The 14364-nt window shown below is 45.1% G+C and overlaps 1 protein-coding gene across 1 annotated transcript in view; it reads right to left on the reverse strand.

Annotated features, from left to right (window-relative positions):
• card11 (caspase recruitment domain family, member 11) overlaps positions 1-14364 on the reverse strand; it is a 219206-nt gene that overhangs the window by 31069 nt on the left and 173773 nt on the right. The window contains exons 17-18 of the mRNA XM_078418409.1: positions 7166-7292; positions 3482-3722 (exon numbers count right to left, since the gene is read on the reverse strand). Coding sequence (XP_078274535.1) covers positions 3482-3722; positions 7166-7292 — 368 coding nt within the window. The remainder of the gene's footprint in view (positions 1-3481; positions 3723-7165; positions 7293-14364) is intronic.

Genomic DNA, 14364 nt, shown 5'->3' on the forward strand with positions numbered 1-14364 from the left:
CCCTCCCTGCTTTTATTTCAGGTTTCCAGCATCTGCAATATTTTGCTTTTGAAATATCTTTGAAATTTAGTAAATGGCGTGTTACAGGAAACGTGGCTACCAACATGGGACACTCTTACTTCCCACAAATAACGACACAATAATGACTCATTAAAGTGTTTTAGTGATGTTGGTTGAGGGATACATATTGATCAGGTATTGTTCTGAACGTCTCTGCTGCCATGGGATCGTTCAGGGCGGTCGGCATAGATCAGGTGGGACTTTGGTCTAATCCAACGCACTGTTCCGCCAACAGGACAACATTCAGATTTAGGTTTATTGTTGTCACGTGTACCGAGGTTTGTTTTGCATGCCATCCAAACAAATCAGATATACTGTACGTAACTTGTAGAAGCAAAGAACTGCAGATGCTGGTTTACACAAAAGGACACAAAGTGCAAAGTAGCATCCCGACCCGAATCACCATCTATCCACGTTCTCCAGAGATGCTGCCTAACCTGCTGAGTTACTCGGGCCCTTTGTGTCCGTTTACTCTTCATAAGTGATGTTCTACAATGCTGAGAACTACATTCTGTGCTCAGACATTCAGTCTGAAGAAGGGTCTTGACCCGAAACGTTGCCCATTCCGTCTCTCCTGAGATGCTGCCTGACCTGCTGAGTTACTCCAGCATTTTGTGAATAAATACCTTCGATTTGTACCAGCATCTGCAGTTATTTTTTTATACATTCTGTGCTCTGTATCTTCCCTTTTATTGTACTTGAATTTGAACTGATTGTATCTATGAATGGTATATCTGATCTGTTTGGACAACATGCCAAACAAAGATTGTCCATGTACCAAAGGTCGACAAACCCTAAACCCACAGCCTACCAACTTAGCAGTGAACATTTTACCATTCAGCCAAGACTGACTGATCCAAATGGATTAAAGCTATTCCCTCTCGACTTTAACATTTCCATCCTGAGAAAGAGGTCCTGACTGTCTAGGAAGGAAATGCAGAAGCTGCTTATACACTGAAGATAGACACAAAATGCTGGAGAGAAGGAATGGGTGATGTTTCAGATCAAGACCCTTCTTCAGACTGAGAGTCAGGGGAGAGGGAGTCTCGAGATATGGAAGGGTAAGGTGTGAAAACGACAGGTCATAAGGAGTAGAGTTAGGCCATTCGGCCCATCAAGTCTACTCCGCCATTCAATCATGGCCGATCTATCTCTCCCTCCCGACCCCATTCTCCTGCCTTTCCCCCATAACCTTTGACACTTGTACTAATCAAGAATCCATATATCCCTGCCTTAAATATATCCACTGACTTGGCCTCCACAGCCTTCTGTGGCAAAGGATTCCACAGATTCACCACTCTCTGACTAAAGATCAAAGCAGACGATGGTAAGGAAAGGTAGAAACATTGTCTCTGCCTCTCCGTACAACACAGTCCATGGGTCCAAGTACCCACAGTCTGCATCCTCAAAGTTAATCGCACCTTCTTGTCAGAAATCCTATTAACTAGTGTATTGATTAATAAAAGCTTTAAGGCTAAATAATCTTTCATACGCTGTGATCCGAGCCATTTGCAGTGAGCACAGACTACTGTGGTTGTACTCCAAGAATACGTAAGATAGATGGGATTGCTTAGGATATATTTGAAACTGCAATAAATTCTCTCAGACCTGAACTGCTGCCCCTCTGTTATCTATCCTCTGGGTGGCACTGCATTCCTTTTTTAATGCCAGATAATAAATATATTCAGCTTCTTCAAAAGATAACTTCATTTGAGTGTAGGTTCCATTTGCTTAATGGATAAATATTCTTTCTTTGCAGTCCCCAATCCTGTGTCCAATATTAAGTTTCAAATAGAATGCTTCTGAAAATGCCGTAGGAAAAGAGACAATGAGTGGTGGAATAAAAAAATAACAGGAAGCTTTTGCAAAGAGCTCGCGCAGTATTAAGGTACAGAAACTTCAACGCTCGCACTACCAGACCCAGGAACAGCTTCTTCCCCTCTGTTGTCAGGCTTCTGAACAGTCCTTCCATAAGCTAGAGTACTGTCCGATTCACCTCTACCCCATTGTGGACATTGTACTGTGTCTATGGAACTGATGCGCTACAATGCTGCACTCTGTATCTTCCCCGTTGCTCCAGGTCCCAACAATTCCTGCCTTATCTACACTCCTCACTAATCCTTTCTACAATCTTTCCTGGTTGCTGAGAATTCAAAGTTCACGGCCTTGTGCAACAAATGCTTTGACAGCCTGGTAACCCACGCCTTCCCACCATCAGCTGTCAAAGCTTAAAAGACTTTCACATTCACGAACATTGAGAATATTTTTTATTAGATAGTGAAAGGGCCGAATAGAGTGGGTGAGGAGAGGATGTTTCCACTGGTGGGGGAGTCTAGAACTAGAGGTTAATAACCTCAGAATGAAAATAAGTTCCTTTCTGGAAGGAGATGAGGAGGAATTTCTTTAGCCAGAGGGTGGTGAATCTTTGCCACAGAAGGCTGTGGAGGCCGTCAATAGATATTTTTAAGGCAGAGTTTTATAGATTCTTGATTAGTACAGGTATCGGAGGTTATGGGGAGAAGGCAGGAGAATGGTGTTAGGAGGGAGAGATAGATCAGCCATGATTGAATGGCAGCGCAGACTTGATGGGCCAAATGGCCTAATTCTGCTCCCATCACTTATGACCTTTATGTTCTTGCCTTTGCTGTGGTTCAAAATTGGAATCCCCTAGTCTGGCAGACTAGGAATGAAATATTCAACCGTTCTTCTCTACAGGCTCACGAATATAATTTGCAAAGCATCTCCCAGCTGCTAGCACCATTAGCAGGCATCCCTGGAACCAAACAGTACCATGCCATTAAACAACACCCATTTCCATTTGCACTTCCATTCCCTTCCCTGCCCAGTTCCATTCCCTCCACAGATGCTGCCTGACCTGCTGAGTTACTCTAGCACTTGAGTTTTTCCCAAGTTTCCAGCATCTTTGTCTCTATTTATACTTGATTGGGTTTTCAACAAGGTATGAACATTGTCGGAGTTAGATTCACACATAAAGACCAAAGATGACTTACTTCTTCACGTACCATTTGGGTAGCTGCATAAACATTTGAACAAGTGACATTGCATTCCTTTAAGACTCTTTGGTGGAGAACTGTGGAGCCTTCTGTCTAAGTCATTGGTTCAAGTAAGAAGCAAGTTGGTTTTAACATGTATTTACTCAGAAGGTGTAATCGTCTTAAACAATCTATCCAAAGTGTAGCCAAATGAATCAGCACTGAATGATTCACCATCTTGCAAGAGAGGGTATTTGGTAGTTTGACCATTCCCATTCCCTGGATTCTTCTCGAGTTTACCCCCACTTTGGCCACCATGTCCTCGGGCTCCACAGTTACAAACAATTATTTGGTCAAGAATATCTGGAGGAGCACGATAGTCAAAATGCAATTGGAAACCCAATGCATTAAATCCCGAGCCCAATTACCTGCAGTAACTCGGAATGGTGCCTTTTTCCAGATCCTTGTCGGTGCACAGGTCGACTCGAGCGCACAGCCATTCACATCTGCCCTGGAACATGGTGTCCAAGACGTGAATGATCTCGTCACACTTCACGCACATGGAGCAGCTGTCCGTCTGCCCGGCGATACTCAGATTGGCTCGAACGTAAAACGAATCCCCCGACATGATGCAGCCATCTTCCAGATCCTTTTGCAGTTTCTTGTAGGCTTGAGAATAAACACAGCGGGGACATGTTACAATTTACAGAAGCCAATTAACCTACAAACCCGCACATCTGTGGAGTGTGGGAGGAAACCGCAGCTCCCGGGGAAAAGCCATGGCGGTCACGGGTAGAATGTGCAAACTCCGTACAGACAACACTTGTAGTCAAAATTGAACCCGGGTCTCTGGCACTGTGAGGCAGCAACTCTACCGCTGTGCCACCATGCTGGGTGCTCCGGTTTCCTCCCACATCCCAAAAGCTGTGCAGTTTTGTAAATGAGTTTGCCTCTTAAATTTCCCCCAGTGTGTGGGAGTGGACACGAAAGTGGAATTATGTAGAACTAGTGTGAACAGGTGATCGATGGTCAGTGTGGACTCGGTAGGCCCAACGGCCTGTTTCCAAACTGTACGTTTGTATCAATTAATCGTGGGTTGACTCTACCAAAAGGGCAGCAGATGTGTCCTACTGATGGGTGTCCATCACAAATAAACCACTAGCCAATACACCTGGCCAGTCTGAAGAATGGTCCCCACCTGAAATGCCATCTGTCCATTCACTCCACAGATGCTGCCTGACCCATTGAGTTCCTAAGTTCACAGGTTTATGTTATAGGAACAGAATTGGGCCATTCAGCTGAAGTCTACTCCGCAATTCAATCATGGCTGATTTATCTTTCCCTCTCAACCCCATTCTCTTACCTACTCCCCATAACCCCCGACACTCGTACTAATCGAGACACTGTGTGTCCTGCTCAAGATTGCAGCATTTGAGCTTCCTCGTGCAGACATTAGAATGCATGCAAAAGAATCCTCGAGTCCGTTCGATATCTGTTCCACTTGGCCAGGCATTTGGCCTCCCTCCCTTAGAGAATGGGCAAAAAATGATTAACATCTTCAGGTGATAAATTGCAAGGGTGATGGGCCAGTGTGTTGTGCTGTTCACCCATCCCAGCTTTATTGCAAATCAATTCGGTAGTAAATTAAATTCAGGAAACAGCTCACCACTTCAGAGCAAGGGACTCCTGCTGAAGATTTCCAAATGGTTATTGTTCTGAATCTAAAATTTAAAATGGTCCATTTTGAGTCTGGTGACGAGGAAGCACAAATAATGCTGTATTTGAAGAATATCCTCTTGCGACACTAACCTGTAATTGGAGATCATATAATTTAACTCTCTCATGAGTGCTATGGACTCAGTTTAGTTTCGAGATGCAGCATGTAAACAGGCCCTTCGGCCCATCGAGTCCATCGATTACCCGTTCACACTAGTTCTAGGTCATCCCACATTCTCTGCACATTAAAGGCAATTTTACAGGGGCCGATTAACCTACAAGCCTGACAAGCTTCTTTGGGATGTGGGAGGAAACGGGAGCACCTGGAGGAAACCCACGTGGTCACAGAGAGAACGTGCAAACTCCGCACAAATAGCACCCGAGGTCAGGATCGAACCTGGGTCACTGACGCTGTGAGGCAGCAGCTCTACCCGCTGCACCACCGTGCCGCACCAGTCTCTGCAGCCGCTCCTGATTTGTAGAGTGCCTGTTTTCTCTACACAAAGCATGACCACAATTCACCTCTGAAAAAGATTTTCATGCTTCAGTGTACATTATCAAATTCAATACACAGACTTTAATAGGCAGCTTCACACCCAGCCTATAACTAAAACTCCATCTATTGTGGCTTGCAGGTTAGATTTAAAATTGTATCCATGCTTGAGTAAACAGCCTCAACTTTCAGTAGCATTTTAGAATCATATTATTTCTTTTGCTTAGGTTTGAAGCATGCCAATAAAGAACTTGTGCTCGACGAAAGGCATGCACAACAAGTCCTTTGTAACTGCATCAAATTGACTATGAATGGAGTAGCAACAGACTGCGAGTATATGCCTGACACGCAGGGGGTCACTGGGCATCCCCCCTCTGGGTGCTTCTTCCTCATACAGACATGTGTACGTGACTGGAGAGAAGGAATGGGTGACGTTTCGGGTTGAGACCGTTCTTCAGACTCACCGACCCAACCCGAAACGTCACCCATTCCTCCTCTCCAGAGATGCTGCCTGTCTTGCTGAGTTACTCCAGTTTCTTGTGTCTATCTTCAGTTTAAACCAGCATCTGCAGTTCCTTCCTAGGCATGACTGTTCCAGACATAGAACATAGCACGGTACAGCACCCCAGGAACGGGCCCTTCGGCCCACGATGTCCGTGCCCAACATGGTGCCAAGTTCACCCCCTTTTCCTGCACGTGATCCATATCCCTCCATTCACTGCATCGCCACACGCCCATCTTAAAGCCACTGAAACGCCACTATCATACCTGCCTCCACCACCACCCCTGGCAGCACGTTCCAGGCACCCACCCCTCTGTGTAAAATAACTTGCCCCACACATCTCTTTTAAACTTTGCCCTTCTCACCTTAAAACTATGCCCTCTAGTCCTTGGCATTTCCACCCTGGGTAAAAGGTTCTGACTGTCCACCCTGTCTATGCCTCTCATAATTATATTTACTTCTAACAGGCCTCCCCTCAACCTCTGGCATTTAAGAGAAACGAGTTTGATTTTTACTCCACCATGTACCAACCCATCAGTCACTTGCTAACTTGGTCCCGTCCCCAACTCTCTTGTCCAGCTTTCTCCTCCCACTCCAAACTGTTTGGAGGAGGTTCCTGATCTGAAACGTTGCTTGTCTATTCCCTCCACAGATGCTGCCTGGCCCGTTGAGTTCCTCCAGCACTTTGTGTTTGCAACCCAAGAATATTCTTGCGAAGGTCTTCTGCCTGACTGCCTCCTGAAGGAAATTACACTTTACTTAGGAAGGAATCTTTTGTGGAACATATTTTAAAGAGGCTGCACCTTCTCTCCATTTTTGGTCCTTAGATTTGCTAACTCCCCCCCAACACCGACAGTCTTGCAACCACCTGCTGTCAGAATCATAGTCATACAGTGTGGAAACAAGCCCTTAGGCCCAACTTGTCCACACCAGCCAATATGTCCCTCCTGCCCACGTTTGGCCCAAATCCCTCTAAACCTGTCCTATCCATGCACCTGTCTAACTGTATCTTAAACATTGGGATAGTCCCAGCCTCAACTACCTCCTCTGACAGCTTGTTACATACACCCACCACCCTTTATGTGAAAAGGTTACCCCTCAGATTCCTATTAAATCTTTTCCCCTTCACCTTAAACCTATGTCCCTCTGGTCCTTGATTCACCTACTAGAAACACAGAAAAATAGGTGGAGGAGGCCATTTGGCCCTTCGAGCCAGCACCGCCATTCAATATGATCATGGCTGATCATCCAGAATCAGTACCCTGTTCCTGCTTTCTCCCCATATCTCTTGATTCCGTTAGTCCTAAGAGCTAAATCTAACTCTCTCTACGATCCATCAGGGCACGAATCCTCTGGGCAAGAGACTCTGTGCATCTATTCCTCTCTTTGCTATTGGCTTACCGTCAAGGTTCGCTCTAAAGTGCAACGTCACTGGTCCAGAGCAACGTTGCAAGGTCCAATGGGCTTCTTCTTTGGTCGCGGTTTCCAAAGGAACCGTTTGAGCTTCTCCCCTGATGCATCCTTCCAGCTTTAAAGAGAAAGATCGCAAATTAAGCCACACACAAAACATTCTTCCAGATCTCACAGTTGCCTGGATGTCAGATTGCACAATTCCACGTTCACGTCTGCTAAATGATACAATTTCTTAAATAAAATATGAAACACTATAGAAAATTAAGGATTTCAACCGAATTACACAAAAGTTGGGAATTCCATTTTAAAAGTCTGTCAAACATGGAGAGTTTCAGAAAGTCACTGCATTATTTATCCCAACCCTATATTCTTCAAAACGTCAAACGTCGCCTTTCCATGTTCTCCGGAGATGCTGCCTGACCTGCTGAGTTACTCCAGCACTTTGTGCCTTTTATGTATCAACCAGCATCTGCAGTTCCTTATTTCTAAATTCTGCTTTCTCAGCACAGCCTGCATGTGACTGGCTCCTTATTCGTTTCCTTCTTTAGACTTGTGCATTCTCTCCCTAATCCTACAATTCTCTCCCTTTACAGTTTGGGTCAGTGTAGTGCAGAGGTACAGCATGCAAACAGGCCCTTCGGCTCACCAAGTCCACACCGACCATCGATCACCCATTCACACTAGTTCCATGTTATCCCATTTTTTCTGCCACTCTACACACTGGCGGCAATTTACAGAGGACCAATTAACCTACAAACCCGCATGTTCTTGGGATGTGGGAGGAAACTGGAGCACCCAGACGAAGAATGTCCAAACTCCACATAGACAACACCAGATGTCAGGATCGAACCTGGGTCTCTGGCATTGTGAGGCAGCAGCGCTACCAGCTGTGCCACTGTGCCGGCCATATTTCAGTAACGTTCTGTTACACCAGCGGGTTCTGTACATCAACACTTTGTAAAGTCTGCATCATTGCAACTCGAAGAGAACCTTCCCGGGCAGGTCCCAGCCCACATTTGTGACCACAGCTTAGGTAGGTCTTATAGACAATAGACAATAGGTGCAGGAGGAGGCCATTCGGCCCTTCGAGCCAGCACCGCCATTCAATGTGATCATGGCTGATCATTCTCAATCAGTACCCCGTTCCTGCCTTCTCCCCATACCCCCTGACTCCGCTATCCTTAAGAGCTCTATCCAGCTCTCTCTTGAATGCATTCAGAGAATTGGCCTCCACTGCCTTCTGAGGCAGAAAATTCCACAGATTCACAACTCTCTGACTGAAAAAGTTTTTCCTCATCTCCGTTCTAAATGGCCTACCCCTTATTCTTAAACTGTGGCCCCTTGTTCTGGACTCCCCCAACATTGGGAACATGTTTCCTGCCTCTAACGTGTCCAACCCCTTAATAATCTTATACGTTTCGATAAGATTCCCTCTCATCCTTCTAAATTCCAGTCTTCCACTTACCTTCCACTTCCTCAAGTCTCCCGCGTGTTCCTTGCTATCATCACCCTTTCCCTCATATACTGCACGTCCAGTCCCTGCTATAACCCAACCCTGGTCTGCTGCAATTGACCTTCGTTCTAGAGCCTCTAAAGGCCACTAGAGGCTTTCCAATCTAGAGCAGTTCTAGAGCCGATGTTGGGAGAGTCCAGAACCAGAGGTCACAGTTTAAGAATAAGGGATAGGCCATTTAGGACTGAGATGAGGAAAAACGTTTTCAGCCAGAGAGTTCGGAATCTGTGGAATCTCTGCTACAGAAGGCAGTGGAAGCCAATTCACTGGATGTTTTCAAGAGAGAGTTAGATACAGCTCTTAGGGCTAACGGAATCAAGGCATATGGGGGAGAAAGCAGGAACGCGGTACAGTTTTGGATGATCAGCCATGATCATATTAAATGGCGGTGCTGGCTCGAAGGGCCGAATGGCACTTATTTTCTATGTTTCTAAATCAAAATGTTGGAAATACTCAGCAAGTTATTCACTAGTCACCGATCCACAAACTTCCCCAGGTCTCTCTCCAAACCAAGGCCAGACCACTGTGACCAACTCAGCAGCTCCTGAATTTACACGCAAAGTTCCACAAACAAAACCCACTGGCTTCCCACTCAATAACCGCTTCATTCTGCTTTTGCAATTATATCTCCATGGATACCTCATTGAGTCATTTTAATGTTTTAAGCACCTCTACCAGATAACCTCTTAATCCTCTGCACTGTAATGCATGCAAATTTACACAAGCTGTTTTCATAACTAAACATTCTGGAGCATGTTCCTCAGTTTATTACTGTGGCAAGACAGAGTAAATGAAACAAACTAATTATGATTTTAGAAAATAATTGTATCCAAAAAGTCAAAAATTTCGGTCACACTTAAGCCAGACGAGGACTATAATTATTTGTCTATTATACCTCATTATAATTCATTTATATAGCCTACATAAATATTTCATTAAAGTCTATTTATATAGTCAACATAATCAAAGACTTGGCCCATCCTGGTCATTCCTTCTTCCCCCCGCTCCCGCTCGGCTAAAGGTACAGAAGCTTGAAAGCGCGCACCACCAGACTCAGGAACAGCTTCTTCCCCTCTGTTATCAGGCTACTGAATGGCCCTTCCATAAGCTAGGGTACTGTCCGATTCACCTCTACCCCATTACGGACATTGGACTTTGTCTCTGGACCTGGTGCGCTACGGTGCTGAGAACTATATTCTGCACTCTGCATCTTCCTCTTTGCTCTACTAGTTGCACTTGAATTTGATTGTATTTATGTGTAGCATTACCGGATTGGATTGGATAAGATATCACGCAAACAAAAGCTTTTGACGTGGACTTGGTGGGCCGATGGACCAGTTTCCATGCTGTATCTATCAATCAATCAATCTAGATGGTTAGTCTGGGCAATTGGAGTCCTAATCCACAATTTAACTGCTGTACCCCCTCTATAACAAATGGCCTACAAGTGAAAGCTGCAACAATGGTAACAAGAGGGCCTTTATTTACACTTAAGTCACAGAGCATTTATACGGATGTTGGGCCTGGGCCAGGGGGAGAGGTTGGGCAGGCTTGGACTTTATCCCTTGGAGTGCAGTAGTCTGAGGGGTGATCTTATGGAGGTGTATAAAATCAAAATCATTATCATAAAATAGTTAAGGGTGAATGCACAGACTTTTACCTGGAGTCGGGAAATCAAGAACTAGAGGACATAGGTGAGAGGAACAAGATTTATTAGGAGCCTGAGGGGCAGCTTTTCCCACACAGAGACTGGTGGGTATATGGAATGAGCTGCTAGAGGAGGCAATTGAAGCAGGTACTATAACAGTATTTAAAATACATTTGGACAGGTACATGGATGGGAAAGGTTTAGAATGATGGGGCTAAACGTGGGCAAATGGGACTAGCTTAGATGTGGGGATGATGGTCAGCATGGGCAAGTTAGTATTCTTGATTAGTACGGGTGTCAGAGGTTATGGGGAGGAGGCGGGAGAATGGGGTTAGGAGGGAGAGATAGATCAGCCAGTTAGGAGGGAGAGATAGATCAGCCATGATTGAATGGTGGAGTAGAATGGCCCAATTCTACTATCCCTTATGACCTTATGAGTTGGGCTGAATGTTTCTGTGTTGAATGACTGTGACTATTTAATGCACTCATCTAATATTTTTCCTCCTAAGCTTCTGAGCATTAAACTTGCAGTGGCCTGTGGACAATCATTCTTCTCAGTCTCCACAAAGCCCAATCCCTGGGGAAAGATGTTTTGGTGGAACTGACACAGTCAGCTTCCATCCTTATGTTTAAGAAAATCTACAGGCAGCCTGATCTATTGTTGCTATGGCAATAAATAATAAGGTACAGTTGCTTTAATTTCTCAAGGGGGCTTTCCCCCCAGACTAGCGAGTTGTACAGATAGATTGGCTGCAAACTTAGTTTTAATTCCATAGATAAGACTCTCAGCCTTGTTAAGAAAACCGAAAAGTTTCACCTGCACTATCTTGAAACCTGCCATTCAAGATTAATTAAGGCCTCGTTGCCATTTCCCGAGCAAAACAGGTACCTTTGCTAAAAGTTAATTCCCACCTAATTAATAATTTTGAAGTGAGCTTGAGATAAAATATTTATACTATTAACATTCTTTCTGAAATATAAATGTGCACTCCAAAGGAAAAAACATCAGAAATCTAATTGGAATGCACAGAATTATAAGTGTACAGATGAACACAACGCATCAAATCCTAAACTCTACAACAACTGAGCCTCAAACTCAATCTTAGAAGGGGGAAAGTGAGAAGGAAGGATGCAGTTATCGATTAATGCAGAGAGAGAGCAAGGACCAATAATCAGGGGCCTTAGCTAAAAGGCAATGATTCCCAATTCCAAGTGGAATTTTGGGGGAAATGTCTTTACTTTCAGACGCTCAGAACAATGGTGCTGATGGCTTATTCATGGGGGAACCAAGTGAACAAGCCAAACCACTTCTGAGATCTGTGTCATATGAAGTCAGAAGCCCCATCTTCCCTGAGAGAGCCTCAGCATCAGTACCCCCTGACTCTGGAATTCTCACTGAGTTCAGTAACGGTGCAGATTTTGACACAAAGTGCCTGAGTAACTCAGTGGGTCAGGCCACATCTCTAGAAAACATGGATAAGTGACGATTCGGGTCCGTAACCTTCTGCACGGTGGCGCAGCGGTAGAGTTACTGCCTTACAGCGAATGCAATGCCGGAGACTCAGGTTCGATCCTGACTCGGGCGCCATCTGTACGGAGTTTGTACGTTCTCCCCGTGACCTGCATGGGTTTTCTCCGAGATCTTCGGTTTCCTCCCACACTCCAAAGACGTACAGGTTTGTAGGTTAATTGACTGGGTAAATGTAAAAATTGTCCCTAGTGTGTGTAGGATAGTGTTAAAGTGCGGGGATCGATGGGTGGCGCGGACTTGGTGGGCCGAAGGGCCTGTTTCCGCGCTGTATCTCTAAATCTAAAAAAAAAAAAAAGTTCTGAAGAAGGGTCCCAACATGAAACGTCACACATTCATGTTCGCCAGAAATGCTGCCTGACCCGCTGAGTTACTCCAGCACTACATTTTGGTCTCCTAATTTGAGGAAGGACATCCTTGTAATTGAGGCAGTGCAGCGTAGGTTCACGGGATTGATCCCTGGGATGGCAGGACTGTCATATGAGGAAAGATTGAAAAGACTAGGTTTGTATTCACTGGTGTTTAGAAGGATGAGAGGGGATCTTATAAAATTATAAAAGGACTGGACAAGCTAGATGCAGGAAAAATGTTACCAATGTTGGGGGAGTCCAGAACCAGGGGCCACAGTCTTAGAATAAAGGGGAGGCCATTTAAAACTGAGGTGAGAAGGAACTTTTTCACCCAGAGAATTGTGAATTTGTGGAATTCTCTGCCACAGAGGGCAGTGGAAGCCAAATCACAGGATGGATTTGAGAGTTAGATAGAGCTAGAGGGGATAGTGGAATCAAGGGAAATGGGGAGAAGGCATGCACGGGTTATTGATTGTGGACGATCAGCCATGATCACAGTGAATGGCGGTGCTGGCTCAAAGGGCCAAATGGCCTCCTGCACCTATTTTCTATGTTTCTATGTCTTTTTCTGTGAACCAGCATCTGCAGATCCTTGTGTGCTCAGATTTTGCCAATTTAATGTAGGCCAGGTTGCACCAGATGCTCGGAGGCACAGGGAACTGCAGATCCTGGAATCTTGAGCAAAACACAAAGTACTGGAGGAACTCAGCAGGTCAGGCAGCACCTGCGGAGTGAATGGACAGGTAACGTTTTGGGTCGGGTCCCTTCGTCAGACTGAAGCGTCCCAATCTGAAATGTGGCTTGTCAATCTCCCTTCTCAGGTGCTGCCTGTCCTGCTGAGTTCCTCCAGCACCATGTGTACAGACTGGTTGCATGGTCTGTGACTCCATTTGGGCACTGCTCTGAGGGAGAAGGGTAAACTTGAAGCATTTTACATTTGGAAATTAATTCATCTATTTAAATGTTTTTAATTATTTACAGTTTATAGTTTTATCTTTCAATTTACATTTTTAATATTGTAGTATGATAGATTTTAATTTTCATAAATTCATAAGTCCCAGGAGCCGAATTAGGCCATTTGGCCCATCAAATCCACTCTGCCATTCAATCATGGGTGATATATCTTTCCCACTCAACCCCATTCTCCTGCTTTTTCCCCCCAACACCCGTCCCAATCAAGAATCTGTCAATCTCTGCCTTAAAAATACTCATTGACTTGGCCTCCACAGCCGTCTGTGGCAATGAATTTCCACAGATTCACCACCCTCTGACTGAAGAAATTCCTCCTCATCTCGTTTCTAAAGGTACGTCCTTTTATTCTGAGGCTGTGCCCTCTGGTCCTAGACTCTCCCAGCAGTGGAAACATCGTCTCCACATCCACTCTATCCAGGCCTTTCACTACTTTAAAAATATTTTTTCAATGTTTGTGAATGTGAAAGTCTTTTAAGCTTTGACAGCTGATTTTTTTTAGATTTAGAGATACAGTGCGGAAACAGGCCCTTCGGCCCACCGAGTCCGCGCCGCCCAGCGATCCCCGCACACTAACACTATCCTACACACACGAGGGACAATTTTTACATTCGCCCAGCGATCCCCGCACACTAACACTATCCTACACACACGAGGGACAATTTTTACATTCGCCCAGCCAATTAACCAACATACCATATCATATATATACAGCCGGAAACAGGCCTTTTCGGCCCTCCAAGTCCGTGCCGCCCAGTGATCCCCATACATTAACACTATCCTACACCCACTAGGGACAATTTTTACATTTACCCAGCCAATTAACCTACATACCTGTACGTCTTTGGAGTGTGGGAGGAAACCGAAGATCTCGGAGAAAACCCACGCAGGTCACAGGGAGAACGTACAAAATCCGTACAGACAGCACCCGTAGTCAGGATCGAACCTGAGTCTCCGGTGCTGCATTCACTGTAAGGCAGCAACTCTACTGCTGCACCACCGTGCCGCCCAGCTGTCAAAGCATTTGTTGCATAAGGCCGTGAACTTAATATTCTCGCAAAACCAGGAAAGATTTTGTTGAAAGGATTAGTGAGGAGTGTGGATGAGGCAGGAATTGTTGGTACGTTAATGGCAGCAGCATCCCAGTGGAAGTATTGCAGGACTAAAATAATGTTGTCA

This window comes from Rhinoraja longicauda, chromosome 21 (assembly GCF_053455715.1).
Source record: "Rhinoraja longicauda isolate Sanriku21f chromosome 21, sRhiLon1.1, whole genome shotgun sequence".
Lineage (NCBI taxonomy): Eukaryota > Metazoa > Chordata > Chondrichthyes > Rajiformes > Arhynchobatidae > Rhinoraja > Rhinoraja longicauda.